Consider the following 15,869-nt stretch of genomic DNA (forward strand, 5'->3'; position numbering starts at 1 on the left):
GACCACCCAAAAAAGCTCTGGTTTTCAGACCAGAAAAGTCGACTTTTGGTAGAGGTGGACAGGAAAAAAGACAAGTAGAGAAGTGATTATTGTTGCAAAACTGTGACTGTAGCTGGGAGGTGTCCAGAGAGAAAGTCGGGCCTATGTCCTGTTCTACGCCATGCATGCAATGCCGTACCGTACCAAAAAAGAGACACACACTTCGAGGGAGATTTTGGAGATGGAATACAGGATAGAAGGGTGGTAGTGTAGTGTAGGTGTAATCGAATCGGGTAGTGCATCCGTTCAGTTTGACTGACCCTTCTCTTCTCAAATGCCGTATGCGCCATTGCCATTGACCGAACGCTCTTCATGATTACAGATCCGTTGAATGTAGGAAAAGTGGTACAGCCCTATGAAGTCTTTATCGTACTTCCGCCTCTTAGTTCACCGATCGCCTCGGTCGCTTGTTGTCGCTGTGTACTGCCGCGTCATCGCCGCCTCGTGCTCGTTTCCGTCCATCTCGGCCATCATCCCTGCCGCCTCGCCTGTCGCGATCCTCCCTCCTGTCTCCGCCGGTGCGTACCCGAGGTTCGCCACTCCGAATCTCGCCTCTACCATCGCCTGTCCATTGAGGAGGTCCGGCTAGAGCTGGGTTGGGACCTCGCCTGGAATTCGTGTCTTCACCCCTGCCGGACCCCATCCCCTCCTCTCGCCCACCACGGTCGCGCCTCTCCTTTCCATCGCGCGCTGAACGTTCCCCATCACGTCGCGCGCCGTCCCCACCACGCTTTTCCCTCCCTGACCCACGCTCTCGATCAGTGACCTTCTCAAGCTCATCGTTCCGAGCACTCCGCTCATCTGGCCGACGATCACCTCGATCTGGGGATCTACTCCGGCGCCGTCCAGAACGGTCGCCACGCCTACCGTCTCTGCTACTGCGTGACTCCACTCTACCATCATCGTGGGCATGATTGTCAGGCCGATTCGAGGCATGCTCAGGTCGGTCGGATCTCGAAAGAGGTCCTTCAGGACGAGTAGTGTTGGGAGTGCTAGGATGGGAATGTGAGCCGGCTGGACTAGGCATGTTCAGGGCGTCAATTGGACCACTGGCACGACTACCACGGCCACGAATCGAGGTTCCACGATCGATAGCGTTGCGATCGTTGAGACTCCCAGGAGCGGTTGGGGCTCCCTGATTGAAGGAACTGCTTAGCGCCCGCGTGGAACTCTTATCTTGAGTCCTCCCGTTGCGTTCCGTAGACGCGGGACCTGTGGGCGCAGCACGGGTTGATGGTGAAGCGCTAGGGCCGTGGGGTGTCCTCGCTGCATTACGGGGACCAGATGGAGCCCGAGGCATGTCGGTTTGAAGCGGGGGGCCATGGATCTGGTTTAAACGACTGGGATGAACACCTGAAGTGTCCTGTTGAGCCGGGCCAGTTGGAGGTGGGAGAGGAGGAGGAGGAGTTGATAGAGTTTGTTCATGAGAAGCAGACTCCCTTCGAATTTGATCGCGGCGATCCGTCATTAAGTCTAGATTAGCATAATTAGAGCCTTGAAACCTGGGAGAGGGGAATGAGAAATCCTTACTTCGAGGCCCGGATGGAATTGGGTCGACAGTCGGCTTGAGACGTCCATAATTGGGGTCTTGGGATTGGGATCTTCATCAATGTCAGTAAAGCGAATTGGAAAACATGAGTTCTATGGCTTACACTCTCGAACTGTGGGAAGGCTGGAACATTTCTCGAGTCACTCGAGTAGACATTGGAGATTCTGTGAACTCATTGCGGCCTCCACGTGGCCCAGTGGGAGCATGTCCGGTTGGCTCCTCCCGGTGATCGCGGCCATGCTGGCCACGCTCGTTGTTGCGATCATCACGATTATCTCGACCAACTTCGTTCCGGTTATGGTAGGACGTAGTATTGCGATCGTCTGCTCGGCGTGGGGACTGGGGACGTGAGCCTCGTTCACGGCGGCTATCCCGTTCGGATCTAAATGGATCATTCCGTCCTCGATCCCCTTCAATGAAAGCAGCGCGATCAGGGTTTATAAGTGGCCTATCACCGGCGGATTGTGCTCTATCTGATGCAGGCACTGGGACATTTGTTGTTGATCGGTCAATAGGAGGACGGAGAGGAAGCTGGCCGGCACGATCTCCGCCCTGAGGATTCTTTGGAGTGAAATCTCGCCGATAGGTGTTTGTATCATCTGTGCTTCCAGTGCTAGAATGAACCCGGGTACGACTGTTATCTGGCGGAGGCAGAGGACCGCGAGGATCAACTCGATCGCGTGCATCTCTCGCATCTCTCAGCTCCCTCGGATCCCTCGGATCTCGCAAATCCCTAGAGTTGTCTGGCCAACTCGGGCCCCGACCTAGCGGTGGACCACGACCATCTCGAGGAGGTGGCCGCATAGAGCGATCGTCATGGTATTCTCTGGGGTCTCTACCCCAGCCAGGATCGCGACGATCCATCGAGTTCGGCGCTCTATCTGGAGTTCTGGCACGTGGTGGGAGACGGCGTCCTGGTGGAGAAGGCTCACGTCGGTCTGGAAAAGACTCACGCAAGTTATCTGTAGGCCTGTCGAGCCTGCCAAATTCGGCATTAGCCTTATTGCGAGGATCGTTCCTACTCTGAGTGGGAGGTTCAGGACCAGGCCGATCGATTGGGCGAGCCCTAGGAGGCAGGGCATCCGGTCTACTTGGGAGCGCGTGGGGAACTCTACTCAACGTAACAGATGTGGGCTGATGAGGAATGGTACCTCTGCTGTCTGGGCGGCCTAGCATAGGTGCAAGTGGTGGACCCTGAGAAGTCGATGCTTTGGATGAATGGGTGTCTGGCCGAGCATTCCGGAGTTTGAGCTGCTCTGCCTCTTTTTGGTGTGAGGGGGTTGTAGGCGGTTGTTCAACTGGATTTGGTGTTGACTTGCGGGGCTCGGGACCTTTCAAGCGCGGTTCAGTGTTCGCTGCTGCAGTGGCAGTCTTTGTTTTCTCGTCCTCGACTTCCCCGTCCTCGTGTTCGTTGGAGGGCTTCGCGTCTGAATTTGAGACACCATTTAGAGTTACCTGCTTTGGGGTGAACTTAGGCGCGGTGGTATTGAGAGCTTTCGGAGTGGTCTTCTCGACTGGCTGTGGTGTTGTTGGTTGTTCTGAAGTAACACGACCTCCAGCGTTGGGGGCATTGGGGCCTACCCGAACATGGTGGAATGTCTGCGAAGGAACCCAAAGCTTTTCACCCTTTTTGAAATCGCCCAACAAGGACATTGCCGCGAGCTTGAGATCCTCCCTTGATTCAGTTTGAGACATAATCTGCACCTGCTGGTGGAGGCTTTTGCCCTGGGAATCAATGACCGGGAAGTTGGGAGCAACAGCTTTTAAGACGTTGATGGCATTGCGAATATGCATGTATTCTTCGTTCTTCAAGCAAGACTCAAGTGCCCGAAATAGGTTTGTGTGCCACTTGAACAAGACTCGCCTAAAGTCTTCATAATCTAAGAAGGTAATAGGCGTGCGGTCTGCATTGAACGTTCTGCCGAAGCCAGGGAGGCGCTTCTGTCCTGTTGCAAATTTGGTATAATTGTCTTGGCTAGTGTGCCAGGTTTTGAGTTCTTTGAGGATGTCGTTTAAGAATCGACCTATGTTCTGAGACTCTCGTGAGGTACACATGTAGAAAAGGTTAGACAGGAATCTGAACCTGAAGAGCTGATCAAGTAACTTCATGGTCCGGAAACCCGGCACACCACTGCTATGCATGAACCTTAGCATGGCGGCGGCAAATTGGGCATCGTGCGACGATAACTGAATACGGGGCAGGAAACAGTCTTGAAGTATTGTGTCGTAAAGAACGTCTGTGCGAGCATCTACCATTGGAATACGATCAAACCATTGATGCATTTCCTCTTGTAGCTGCTTTGCAGTACGCTTCACTGCAGTCATTCCATCTGTGGCCTCCCGTAGCAAGTCGGTCATGGCTTGCCTCTCGGAATCGCGTTTTCGTGTGGCTTGAACGCTGACGTCGCGGCGGGTATCGATTGATTTCGCCTTCTCCGCGAAATAGTTCTGTGCCGCATTGTATTCTTTGACGGAATTGACAAGATCGCCCAGTGATAGTTGCCAGAATGTGATATAAAAAGAAAGGCACACATGATTCCCAAATTGCTTTGGCATGGTAGTCTTGAGTTGGTCGGCTAAAGCTTCAATGACAGAATTTGAGCGCCATGGAGTTGGATTGGCTGATAGCATGCTGCTCTCCTTCGGGGTAGATGAATCGTCTACCTTTAGGGAATCTTTCATCTCTACATCCTGGGATTCCAAAACCTCAATCTTAATTGACTCAGCGGCAGCGGCGTCGACTTTAACCGCCGACTCTCCCTCTGTCCCTCCCATAATGACGTCGCCATTAGCTTGGGGGTTCTTGGGCTCAGGTCTCAATTTCATAGGGCTAGATCTTCCCTCTGCTCTGGCAGCATTCACACGCATGGATATGCTCTCGCGACAAATTGCGAAAGCTAAAGGGGGGTCTACGCGGTAGTCTTCCATCAACTCTACCACCCCAGGAATTACTGCGTCGAAGTCATTGACGTGGAGGTTGCTTCGAAGCAAATCCAGGAATTGGGCGAACCCCGAATAAAGATTGTCGAGGGTGATGCCGAGGACCTTCAGGGGCATGTCATCGATCTCATTTCGTGCGAGGTATTTGCGGACTTCTATAGCAAGCGCAATAAGAATATTCTTGCACAGTCCTGAGCTCTTTAAAGATCGCATCAAACGCCTTGCTGAAGGCCTAGATAGATGCTGCTGATCCCCAAGGTAGTGCTCCAAGGTGAAGGCACGCAGACGAGGTCCAGCAGATATTCCGAGGACTTGGGTTTCGGTAAGCGTAACATATGACCCAATGCCGCCCATAGACGTGATGATTTGCTCGAGTACTGCCAGCATGGAGGGATTTGTACGACAGAGCTGATCCAGGAAGTACTGAAGCACCGGTACAGGGTCCATGTTGCTATATCGCCGGCATACCTTGCCAATAAACTCTGCAGCATTCTTGAGCCACGGGCTAGTCAACATACCATCTGCCTGAACAGCCTGTCGACCGCCTTTACTGAGGGAGTTAGTGAGGGACCACGTCAGACAATCATAACCCAGGTAGGTGAGAAAGCGGCAGCACTCGACAAGAACGTCAACAAAATTGCCGTAGTTTTCGAAGCGTTCAGCTGCCTTATCGAAAACTATTCCAGGACAAGCGTGGGCAACTTTGGCCAGCACTTTCCCCATTGTTTTCACATTCTCCTTACTGATGCGGTTCATGAGAATTTTGGTTTCAGCGTCGACCTCGAGGAATTTCACTTGAGTAGACGAACCCTCCTTCCAGACGGAGCGGCTGGTGAACCAGTTTTTGTAAATAATAAACCTCGTCTTTGTGTCGAAGTATTTGAAAAGCTCCCATACCTCATTCACAGCCCCAGGATTTGTTCCAGAGAACGTCAAGGCTGGCCCAAGCAGGGTAGAGCAGAGGAGTGTCCAACGACCCAAATTTTTGGTGGAATTATCTTCCATGAGGCTCTTCTTTCCGATTCGTGCCAATTTGGTCAGAAGCATGGGGTCTTTGCCCATTTCAGGACCAACAAGGCCTAGCAAAGAGTCGCAGAGCTTGAACACGTCGTCAACAGTCTGACAGATGGGTACGTTGTCTAGCCAATCTTCCCAATAAAACCGGTAGTCAATCCCATCGCCAGCGTCTTTCTCCTCCAATTTAGCCCAGCGTAGTGTCCGGCGTGGTGGATAGTCACTTGTACGGGGCGGGCCATGAGGCCCTGCGCCATTGATAGGCGTTTGCTTAGGCGTTGTGACATGCGAAGGGAAAGGCCGCGACCAACTGTAGACTTTGGTCAAAGAATGGTGTAACAGGCGGAAGACGTAATCGTGTAGGTCTGGGTAGACATCGAGCAGCCAAGGGAATTTCCCGAGAATGTAGAGTGCTTCCGGGATTGCTCCAATACAAAGCAAACTTCGTAAGAGTGCAGTCTTCTGATCTACTGGTTCTGGTAAATTTTCTGCAACTTCTTCCTCCGCTCGAGCTGGAGTGGCTCGCTCGGAATCCGGTTTAGACGATGGTTTACTCTCTGATTCTCGTAATCTTGTTACTAGAACCGGCACAGGAAGGGTGTCATCCGACAAGGGAGCGGCCATTGTTAAAGCGTTCCCAGATTGCCCCTTAAGCTTTTTGATTTGCTCCTTCTTCGCCTCTTCTAATTTGTCTTTGAGCGCTGGCATATCTTCATCCAGGGGGTATAGGTGAGGATACAGATCCACAAGAGAGATGAAGCCAATTTTGATCAACAAGGCCGCAAGGTATATGAGGTTGTCAGGAAGGGTGTCGTGGACATCGCGAGCGTCGGAGGCGTAAAATCGGAGCTTGAAGCCGAGAAGCTGTGCAGCAATGCGGTTTCCTGAGGGAGGAAGGGTCTTCGTATTAGCCATCCATTCTTGAGACCACTTTTGGACCTTTTCAAAGTCCGGCATTTCCTTTGGGGCTCCAGTCGAGGTTCCTGTGTCGGCCTTGAATGATGGGCTTCCGATGATCCGACGGGCACCGAGCTCGAAATATGCGTCGAGGCCAGATTTTGTCGACCGGAAGGTCATGTCCGATGTCACGATGCGGCTCCAGAATTTGCGATCGCGGATTTCACGCAGTCGCAGTTGCTCCTCCTTCTCATCCTCGGTGTAGTACCAATTTGCAAAAGTCGGCAGTGCCCACCTTGGCAAGGCAGAGACCCCCGGCTCTTCCCACTCAATACCATGCGGCACCTTCTGATCAGGCCACCAGGAGCTCAGTCGAAGGAGCTTGACGAAGAACCGAGTGTGTTTGACGAGCAGGTTTGCAAAGACGTCAAGAGTCACGTCGAGAACCCGCCCAACGTCGAGGTCAAAGGCTCCGATAAGAGCTTTCACCCTCTGGAAAGTATCTATGACAACCTCGACTTTAGGAGGCTCGTTGTGAACCGTGGTGAAATACTCGGTGATCAACTTGGAGTAGCCTTCAGTCTCCTCTCGAAGAAGATTGTAATTCGACTGTCGATAGAGGGCATGGGTGGCTTTGCGGATGGCTACCCTCGAGAAGGTTGGGCGCACCAGGTTTAAAGCTGTAAGGAGATTTGTGTCGAGCTCTCCGCGCATCCTCATAGGATCGACACCAGAAGCTTCGAGCATGGGCTTGAGCGAAGTGAGGGCAGTGCCGGCCTCCATGAGAGTACTTGCAGTGTCAAGGAAGATCGAGGCAGGATCTAGAGCATCAGAGGCGGGAGATGCAAGGATTTCTCGTACTGTCGACCCAAGGGCATCCGCAGCAAGAGTTTGATCTACACATGCTTGTACAAGCTCTTCAAAGAGAAGCGACAGCGTGAGCATGTCGCCCTGAGCCTGGGCAGCCACACCATCTTCCACGACGGCTTTCCGTCCTGCTCCACTCCATGATGAGACTCGTTCTGGTGTGAGATAAAGGTTGAACTTGGGTGCCGAGGGGGAATCTGGCAGATCTGAGGAGCTGTCGTTCGACGGTAAAGCTTGGGCGGAGGTAGGGTGCGCGGGATGCGACTTCGTAGAAGGGGGAACCATGGCCGGAGGTGACATGGCGGAAGGAGAAGCTTGCGCAACGGTCGGACTATGAGGAGTGCTAGACCCTCCACGGCCAGTTCTGCTGCTGCGCCTGCCGCCTCTGCCATTGCTGTTCTGCTGGTGTGCATGGGCAATCCCAAGGTTTTGGGGTCGATGCGGTGACGGCCGGCTGCCGCTGTCGTTGCTCTCTTGAGAATAAGTACGATCGCCCCTCTTCCGCTTCGCGCCAGGAGCCATGTTGGCGCTCTCCTACACGCGAGAGCCCAAGGCGGCGAGACACTGGATGGATTCCGCGAGGAGCATGCACAGAGATCGCGACACAAGGCTCGGCAGGTTTGACGCAGATTTCGGAAGCGCGCACGGGATGCAGGGTGTGCGGGGCGCGCTGAGGAGGAAATTGCCAGTATGTAATGGCAGTAGAGGGGGGAAGAGTGGATGCAGGGTCGAGTTGACGATGGTCAAAGACGGTGTTGTCGAGAGGAGCCTTGCGTGAAGTGATGATGGATTGGAGCGCGGCGCAGTGCCAAGATATGGGCCCGTGCATCTCCGGGTGACCTAGTGACAGTGAAAGGCGCGGCTCTAAGGAGCCAAATCGCATATGCTGTTTTCACGCAAATATAGAGATTATGGAATAATTTGCTTAAGAACAATCACAAGGGAACACACCCATCGCCTCCTCGTTAAAGTTCTTCGCATGTCGAAAGATCGAGTCTGTTATATTTCAAAACTATCACTCACATTGAGTCTGTGATGGCAAAGGTCTCAAATCATTGAAAAAAGAGTGAACAGACCATTCACCGTATCCAATCCAGCCAAATTGCATTAAGCAGCGGCGCTGATGGCTTGCGCGGTAGCCTGGTGCTCCTTCTCGAGGATCGATTCAAGGACGCCTATGGCATCCTGGCCTGCTTTCATCTCATTGATGATAATGTCGACCTCCAATTGCTTGTCGGTCCAAAGAGGAGGTGCCTCTTCCTTCCCAGCCTCGCCTACTCCGATAAAGCCTCCTTCAGCCGCCCACTCACTAGTACGTTTGATGTCCAACTGCTCCCAGACACTGTCAAAGGCCTCGATCAAGTGATCTCGGTATTCACGGACATGGCCTGGGGTAGGAGTAATGCGAAGGCGTTCTTGGCCGACAGGGACGGTGGGATAGTTGATAGCCTGAACATAGATGCCCCATTGCTCCAGAAGGAGATCACTAGCCTTCTTCGCTACCTCTGCGTTTCCAACTAGTACGGGGACAATATGGCTAGGGTTCGGAATAACGGGGATGTCCCTCGCATTCAGTGCTTCCTTGACGGCACGAGTGTGCAATTGCTGAAGGCGCCTGTCACCTTGATAATTCTTCTGGTACTCAATGGCCGTCTTTGCGCCTGCCATGGTTGCGGGAGGGAGTGAAGTTGTGAAAATAAATCCCGGGGCGAGTGACCTAATTGCATCAACCAGCTTAGCAGAACCAGCGATATAACCACCAACACAGCCATACGCCTTTCCAAGTGTACCCGTGATAATGTCAACACGGTCCATAATGGTTCCTCGGGGCTTGCCAGCTAAATGTGCTTCATAATCGAGGTGTTCGGCAACGCCCGCACCGTGTGGTCCATACATGCCAACGGCATGGACTTCATCGAGAAAGGTGATGGCTCCGTACTTCTCCGCTAGGTCACAGATTTCTGCAATTGGCCCAATGGAGCCACACATACTGTAGACACTCTCGAAAGCAATGATCTTAGGATACTCAGGTGGAATTGAGGCCAACTTCGCTTCCAGGTCCGCCACGTCATTGTGCTTGAACACCATCTTCTTCGCACCCGAATGACGAATGCCTTGGATCATCGAGGCATGGTTCAAGCTGTCGGACAAGATGACGCAGTTGGGAAGCTTGCTACCGAGGGTTGCAAGAGTCGCATCATTAGCCACGTAGCATGAGGAAAACACCAAAGCAGCCTCTTGTGCATGGAGCTTCGCGATAGTGCCCTCGAGTGCCATAGCATGCTGGTTATGACCGGATATGTTTCTAGTACCTCCGGCACCAGCTCCGTAGGTGTCCAGAGTTTCGTGCATTGTCTTCAAAACCTGCGGGTTGCGGCCCATGCCCAGGTAATCATTGGAGCACCAGACAGTCACCTTGTCTTCTTTCGAAGCCATATGAGCGCGAGGGAACTCTTTAGCAAGACGATTGATATTGTTGAAGTAGCGGTACGACTTGTCCTTGTGCTTCTTGTCCAGCTCGTTCTGGTAGAAGCCATCGTAGTCGAATTTAGCGGGCTTCGGCGTCGGCGGGGCCCCGACAGGAGTGTGTTGAGCAGTTGATGGCTGCTTGGTAGGGCGAGGAAAAGGAACTGCTGCGCCGACGAGTTAGCACATTTTACTTTTTGAGTGGCGCACAGGCAATATCACGCAATAGGGTTGGAGCGTCTAACCTTGTTTGGCGCGCAGGTTCTCAATGTCCATAGCCTGCGCTTCCTTTGGCGTAGAAGTATGCAACTTGGCTCGAGAGACACGACTATGGTAAGCACGCGCGCCTCCGAAAGCTCCGGCGAGAGCGCTGTTGCCAGTACGGGCGCTCTGGACAGCGAGCGCCTTTCCCATGATGGGGCAGCGCCTGGCAAGGACCTGTAAATTCGACATGCTGCCGGCCCCGGGGGACACATGATGACCCGCAGCCGTCGTGGAGAGGGAACGGAGCGTGGCGGGGGAAGTCTTCGAGAGGAACGGGCACATGGACCTAGACTGGCGAAGAAGCGCCTCCATCTTGGACCAATGGGTGTTCGGCGGGGGGTACAAATGGTAGGTCTGAGCAGTTCTGTGAGCGTAGGAGTGGCGGGTGCGAGGGAGAGTCTGGGGTTAAGTCAGAGGGACAGAATTCATTCTAATATGCAAATGCGGAGAAGCGAAGCGGCCGGTAATCGGCTTCAAATGTCCATCGTATGATTGGCTACCTCAGTCTCTCCACCAATTCTCCGGCGCCGAGACAATAAGACCATATATTATTGCTGAGGTCAAACTTCGAGAAGCATTACTTTTGACGAGCAAGCGGCAAGCCAATCCGCAAAGTGGCTGGCTAATTCTTCCAGCTTCGGCAGAAGACAAAGCCTCCCGATAACTCCTTTTCACAATATATTAAAAGTCCTGAGAGAAGCGGACAGACTGAAAGCAAAGTGAATGGCACTTTCCGTCTTGTCTTCCCCGGTCACTCTGCCGAAAATCGTCAGCAATTGCGGCTGTTGCCATTTTTCACCAGCGCTTAGTTGAACTTGTGCTCTGGCTGCGGATCAACAGGAAATAATTCGGTCTGACAACCCATCAGATGCATTCTCCTGATACATATGCAGCACCCTGTGCCGAGTGTGGAGAGCATGAATCTCATCACCACAAAGCCGGACGTAGCGGTGTACACGAAAGTAGCCAGGTACTTTGGGCCTTGGTATTTTTTTCGTATTCACAGCGTCCCTAGCCGAACACGAATAGCAAGCAAGGGTGCTTGTACTCCCCAACACCGTAGAGCTTCTGGATTGTAGCTGCATGCTTAGCAGCCTGTTCTTCGGCAAGTCTGAGAGCTATAAAAACTGAGCAGCGAAAGGTAGCATTGTGAAAGTGCATGTACATTGCCTCGTTCTGAAAACTTCGCTGTTTACCCCCGCGTTACTTAAACTCCTAAACACCGAAGTCAAAATCCAATCCTTCGCAGACATACCACAAAATTGACCAGAGTTCAAGTACGACACTTCCATTTTCACCTCATTCACGTAGGGTATTAATAGACTATAAAGCTAAACCAGCAGCTGCCTGCATTTTCCTCGTCTGACTCCGCAGACGGCGCGCTCTCTCCTCACGAATAACATCACTTTCCACTTCTCTCCTTTCCCCCTCTGTTAATTGAGCCTCAAGATCTGGGTCCTGCAGATTCACCCTCTCAATGACACGAATCCAGTTGCGTGTGTCTGGGGATTGTATGAGCTTGTCGAGAACCTCACAGTCTAAACCGAGGTGATGATCTAAGTCCATTTGATCTACTAGCTCAGGCTCCATCAGGTAATCGATACTCTTGAATGCTTGACGGCGTGGACGCTCTTGATCGACCACAGCAAGAGCGAGTTGGCGCTTAAAATGACCATTGTTGATGAGTTTGTCCTCGAATGTGCCTCCAACTGTGAGTCGATACACGAAAACGGGTTTGAGCTGGCCAATTCGGTGGGTACGACCAACCGCTTGTTCTTCATCTTGAGGATTATGCCTGCTGTCCATAATCACAACTCTATTTGCCCCAGTCAAGTTCAAGCCTACGCCGCCGGCTTTGGTAGAGATGAGATATACTTCACAGTCCCCGGAGTTAAATCTATCAACATCGTCGAGCCTTTTAGATGTAGCAGTCGACCCCGTAAGCTTCATAAAAGTCCTACCCTGCATTAGGAACCGGGCCTCCAGAAAATCAAGGACGTCAAGACTCTGACTGAAGATGACAACTCGATCTCTTGCTGATCGTGAATGGTCAAGAATTCGGTCCAAAATTTCAATCTTGGCTGACAACAGAATGACCTCGGTTGATGCTGAATCGAACATCTCTCGCTGCCGTTTAAGCATTTGTTCATCCAGTGAAGCTGCCTTCTCTTTAACATTGCTGTTCTGTTCAAGGTTGCCATTCTGTTCAACACTGCCGTTCTGTTCAACGTCCCAAGGACTGCTCACGTCCCCTTCGTTGAGAGCCTCCATATTCTTCTTCCACTTGTTGGGGCGGTTAAAGAGCCGGTCGCAGAAAATCATAGGATGCGTACAAAGGAGGGACAATACTGGGAGCCACGCCCAAAGAGTGGCATTGCTGATCTTTTTGCCTTCCGTGCCTTTGAGTTGCATCTCTACGAATACCTTGTAAGTCTTCTCTTGAAACTCGGAGAGTGGAAGCGTTATAAGAAACTCTAGTTTCGGCGGCAGGTCTTTTTGTAGCACCCTGAAGTCTCGTCGATGGACTTTCGGTTCAAGCGTTTGTTCTAAAACCCTAAGCCGCTTGAGCGCTCGTCGGTAGTCCCCATCGTAGCTCTCAGCATACAACCCTTGCTCAATTGGGTTTTTATACTGATATCGAAAATCTTGCAGCTTCCCGAGATATCCAGGAGAGGCCCAGTCAATAAGAAAAAAGTACTCCTCCATGTGGTTGGCGAGTGGGGTGCCTGTCAATGCAACTCTCCTTGTAGTCCGCAGCTGGTTCACTGCAGTGGTGATCTTAGCGTCTTCATTCTTTATAAATTGCGCCTCGTCGGCGACGACGATATGGGCACTGTCTTTGAGTTGGCGATGAACATTAGAGCGCGTCAGTTCATCCTCGAGGCCTTCGCCGTTGAAGAGGTTGCGAAAAAGGTGGTATCCAATGACAAGGATACCACCACCATTCGACCATTTATCCACTTCTGCTACACGTCCGTCTGTCAACATGTTAGACGTTATTTTCCTCACGGGGCCGAGCAGACGCTTAGCATAGTCTGGTGTCCACCGCTTCAACTCTTCCACCCAATATGGGACAATCATTGCTGGGGCTAGGATCAACGTTCTCGACTCTCTTAATCGTTTGGGAACTTGAGCTCGGGTGGTGGGAGTAGATGCAGCTAGAGCGATGGAAGTAAGGAGCACAATGGTCTGGAAAGTCTTTCCAAGTCCCTGCCAAGGAGGTACATAGTCAGCACAGTCAAGTTAATTTGTCCCCAGGAAATTCATACCATAGTGTGTGCCAGGACGCAACCACAATCGTCTTCTCCAGCGGACACGAGTTCTCTCCACATAAAACGCACTCCGTCGGTCTGGTGAGACTTGATGCTATGCGCAAATTCTGCACACAGAGAGATAGTTTGTCCATGTGTTCCAGTGCTTATAATATCGTTAGGATTTGATGACACCGTATGAATGTTATCTTGTGGCAATAAATGCTGGCTACTAGCTTGATCCTGTTGCCGTTGGTGTGCAATATTTTGTCTCTTTTTTGCTTCCCTGGCAGATTGAGATGGCTTCTTCTTCCGCTTCTTTGGATTCGGCCGTTCGTCCGCGTCATCGCTTGAGATGGTAATTATCTCAGTGTGCGCTAGCGGAATGGCTCGTGATTGAGCTTGACTCGAGGCGGAATTCGGTGTTTGTTGGAATATGGTCCCCAGAAATTGTTCAGTGAGGTCGAAAAAGCACCCCAAATCAAAGTCTAAACCATCTTTGAGAACTTCTTGGAGTTCTCTCATGTCGTCATCTGCAACATCTTGCTCGGAGTAGTTCCCCCTTAAGTAGAAGGATAGAAATAATTTAGTGAGCTTGATGATCTTAGTAAGATCATCACGCAGAATCCCTTCCATTTTGTTCTCTCCCTCTGCAAACATTGTGACGCACCTCTTAATCTCCCGCATAAGACTGTCTCTGCTAATTTGGGAGATGCGGTTGCGGAGCATGGTGCGACCAGCTTCGCCCATTTCATATAGAAGCTTCAGCAGGGTCCTCTCGTTGGCGTGGTCATCCTCCAGGACTTCGCCCCATGCCCATTGGGCAATCTCCTCAGCGGATGCTAGGGCGGGATTTGAGGTAAGCAAAGTCGTGGCAGGCAAGATATCTGGAGCAAATTTCTGAGATGTTGAGTCAGGCATTGAAAGACAGTTGGATTGTGTGTCAGAGGAATCTCCGAGGTCGATAAAGGTCTCAACAGTGTGAAATGGCATTTGGCCGATTTCTTCGGGGCTATCAACTTCCACTCTATCACCCGCTGTTGAAAGTCTTTTTCTGCCCTCATCTTCGCAAGGTTCTGGTGGTACTGGACTGGAATCATCGCCTACTACGCTGTCTAGCTCTGACGCCGGGCAGAAATTGGGAGCTTGCTTAAGACTTCCATCCTCCTCGTCGCTGACGATAAAGTCGTGCAAATCCATGAAATTCTCTTCAATGTCGGAGTCCTCGTCATCAGTGACCTCTTCACCCTCTTCATCAATGGGCTGAGGTTGTCTTCGAGACGGCTTGGGCGCCCGGGGTATATTTTGTTTGGGCGGGGGAGAGTCACGGAGAAATATTTGGAGATTGAATTTCTCTTTTTCCATCTGATACACTGTATTTTCAAAACTGGAACAAAGCTGTCGAAGTGCATCCTCATCATTCCAACTGAGCATACGCATGTCTCGGCGAACGGTGCGAAGTCTGATTCGGAACTTTTCGATTTCCCGTTTAGTTAATCGAGCATAAAAGCTTCTGTAGCCTGGAGAGCCAGGACGGTTCCAGCGCCCAAATGCTTGTCGCCGTTCCTCAGGGAGCTCTCGAAGCTCCCATTCTTGCTGGTAATAGGCAATGCGCTCATCCATAATTGCATTAACTTGCGCCCTGCTGAGCTGCCCCTCCTCAGCGTGGGTGTCTTCGCTAGCCTCTTCTTCGGAGTCTGCGTCATTGAAATCGTATACATCAAGATCTTCACTCCAAGAGTAGTCCGTTTCAGCTTCGCTGTCCTCGAGGGATTCGTCTTCTTCTCCAGAACGATCGCTTTCTTCGACATCATTGTTAAAGCTATCCTGATCGTCATCCTCATGTTCGCTAGAACTCTTGGCCGCGGGGATGGGCTCGGTGGGGGGCGTAAATGAGGCCAAGTGAAATGGCTCGATCTTTCTACGTTTTCGTCCACTTCCATCCACGACCATAATCTCGTGTGAATTAAAATGGGGCTGAGAATTGTGCTGTTCTCTTATGGGAATGTGGGTTTGAGTGATGCCATCGCCTGTTAAGACAGCTTGTAGTGCATACTTAGGTGAAAGATTCCTCAAGTGCGCAACGACGGCAAGCAGGGCTCGCCTTCGACCAAGTGCGTGAATATTGAGTTCACGCTTGAGGAAATCGTCATCGATGCCTGTTAAAAAAGCCGCGCCAGATATCTCATTGCCCCGAAGTTCGTCTTCGAATACTTTGGGATCAGGACAGTTTGGAGGACCCCAGCCGGCAGCTTCAAAGAGGCGTTGGGAATGGCAGACCTGATTCACAACGTCATCAACAGACCAGAGCCAAGGGTCTGTAGAGGCCATAGCGCCAAGTATGCCAACATTTGAGATCCAAAGCCAGTTTTGGATACGGGTGAGGTGGTACTCGATTAAATAGGCAGCGGTGAAGCTGAAGAAGCGTTGCAGGTTTGAAACTGGGCAGAGCGTAAAGGCCTACAGTATGCCTTTGAGATGGATTGCGTCCTTAGTCCATCCCTATCCATTTGCATGCCTGGAGCTGCAGTTGGAGTTGGTGTCGTGAGAGAAGAGGTCAAACATGTGGGGCGGGCGTAGAT

The 15,869-nt window shown here is 51.7% G+C and overlaps 3 protein-coding genes across 3 annotated transcripts; all 3 read right to left on the minus strand.

The window, feature by feature from the left end:
- Positions 1-293: 293 nt before the first annotated feature.
- On the minus strand, positions 294-8,059 carry BDR25DRAFT_106691 (uncharacterized protein). The gene is made up of 3 exons (XM_033683510.1): positions 1,692-8,059; positions 1,570-1,640; positions 294-1,512 (listed from the first exon to the last, which is right to left on the minus strand). The coding sequence occupies exons 1-3, from the start codon at positions 7,826-7,828 to the stop codon at positions 422-424; spliced, it is 7,299 nt and encodes a 2,432-aa protein (XP_033540568.1). The 5' UTR covers positions 7,829-8,059; the 3' UTR covers positions 294-421.
- Positions 8,060-8,282: 223 nt separating this feature from the next.
- BDR25DRAFT_337711 (5-aminolevulinate synthase-like protein) lies at positions 8,283-10,439 on the minus strand. The gene is made up of 2 exons (XM_033693215.1): positions 10,018-10,439; positions 8,283-9,939 (listed from the first exon to the last, which is right to left on the minus strand). The coding sequence occupies exons 1-2, from the start codon at positions 10,346-10,348 to the stop codon at positions 8,414-8,416; spliced, it is 1,857 nt and encodes a 618-aa protein (XP_033540569.1). The 5' UTR covers positions 10,349-10,439; the 3' UTR covers positions 8,283-8,413.
- Positions 10,440-11,235: 796 nt separating this feature from the next.
- Positions 11,236-15,823, minus strand: BDR25DRAFT_347059 (uncharacterized protein). The gene is made up of 2 exons (XM_033694223.1): positions 13,306-15,823; positions 11,236-13,246 (listed from the first exon to the last, which is right to left on the minus strand). The coding sequence occupies exons 1-2, from the start codon at positions 15,616-15,618 to the stop codon at positions 11,360-11,362; spliced, it is 4,200 nt and encodes a 1,399-aa protein (XP_033540570.1). The 5' UTR covers positions 15,619-15,823; the 3' UTR covers positions 11,236-11,359.
- Positions 15,824-15,869: the final 46 nt, after the last annotated feature.

This window comes from Lindgomyces ingoldianus (genome assembly GCF_010093535.1).
Source record: "Lindgomyces ingoldianus strain ATCC 200398 unplaced genomic scaffold BDR25scaffold_56, whole genome shotgun sequence".
Classification (NCBI taxonomy): domain Eukaryota; kingdom Fungi; phylum Ascomycota; class Dothideomycetes; order Pleosporales; family Lindgomycetaceae; genus Lindgomyces; species Lindgomyces ingoldianus.

Coding starts and splice junctions, on each gene's coding strand:
- BDR25DRAFT_337711 (XM_033693215.1), bottom strand. CDS start 10,348: ATGGAGGCGCTTCTTCGCCAGTCTAGGTCCATGTGCCCGTTCCTCTCG. Junction 9,940..10,017: donor GAACCTGCGCGCCAAACAAG/GTTAGACGCTCC, acceptor TCGTCGGCGCAG/CAGTTCCTTTTCCTCGCCCT.
- BDR25DRAFT_106691 (XM_033683510.1), bottom strand. CDS start 7,828: ATGGCTCCTGGCGCGAAGCGGAAGAGGGGCGATCGTACTTATTCTCAA. Junction 1,641..1,691: donor CCTTCCCACAGTTCGAGAGT/GTAAGCCATAGA, acceptor ACATTGATGAAG/ATCCCAATCCCAAGACCCCA. Junction 1,513..1,569: donor AATTCCATCCGGGCCTCGAA/GTAAGGATTTCT, acceptor ATGCTAATCTAG/ACTTAATGACGGATCGCCGC.
- BDR25DRAFT_347059 (XM_033694223.1), bottom strand. CDS start 15,618: ATGGCCTCTACAGACCCTTGGCTCTGGTCTGTTGATGACGTTGTGAAT. Junction 13,247..13,305: donor GCGTCCTGGCACACACTATG/GTATGAATTTCC, acceptor CCTCCTTGGCAG/GGACTTGGAAAGACTTTCCA.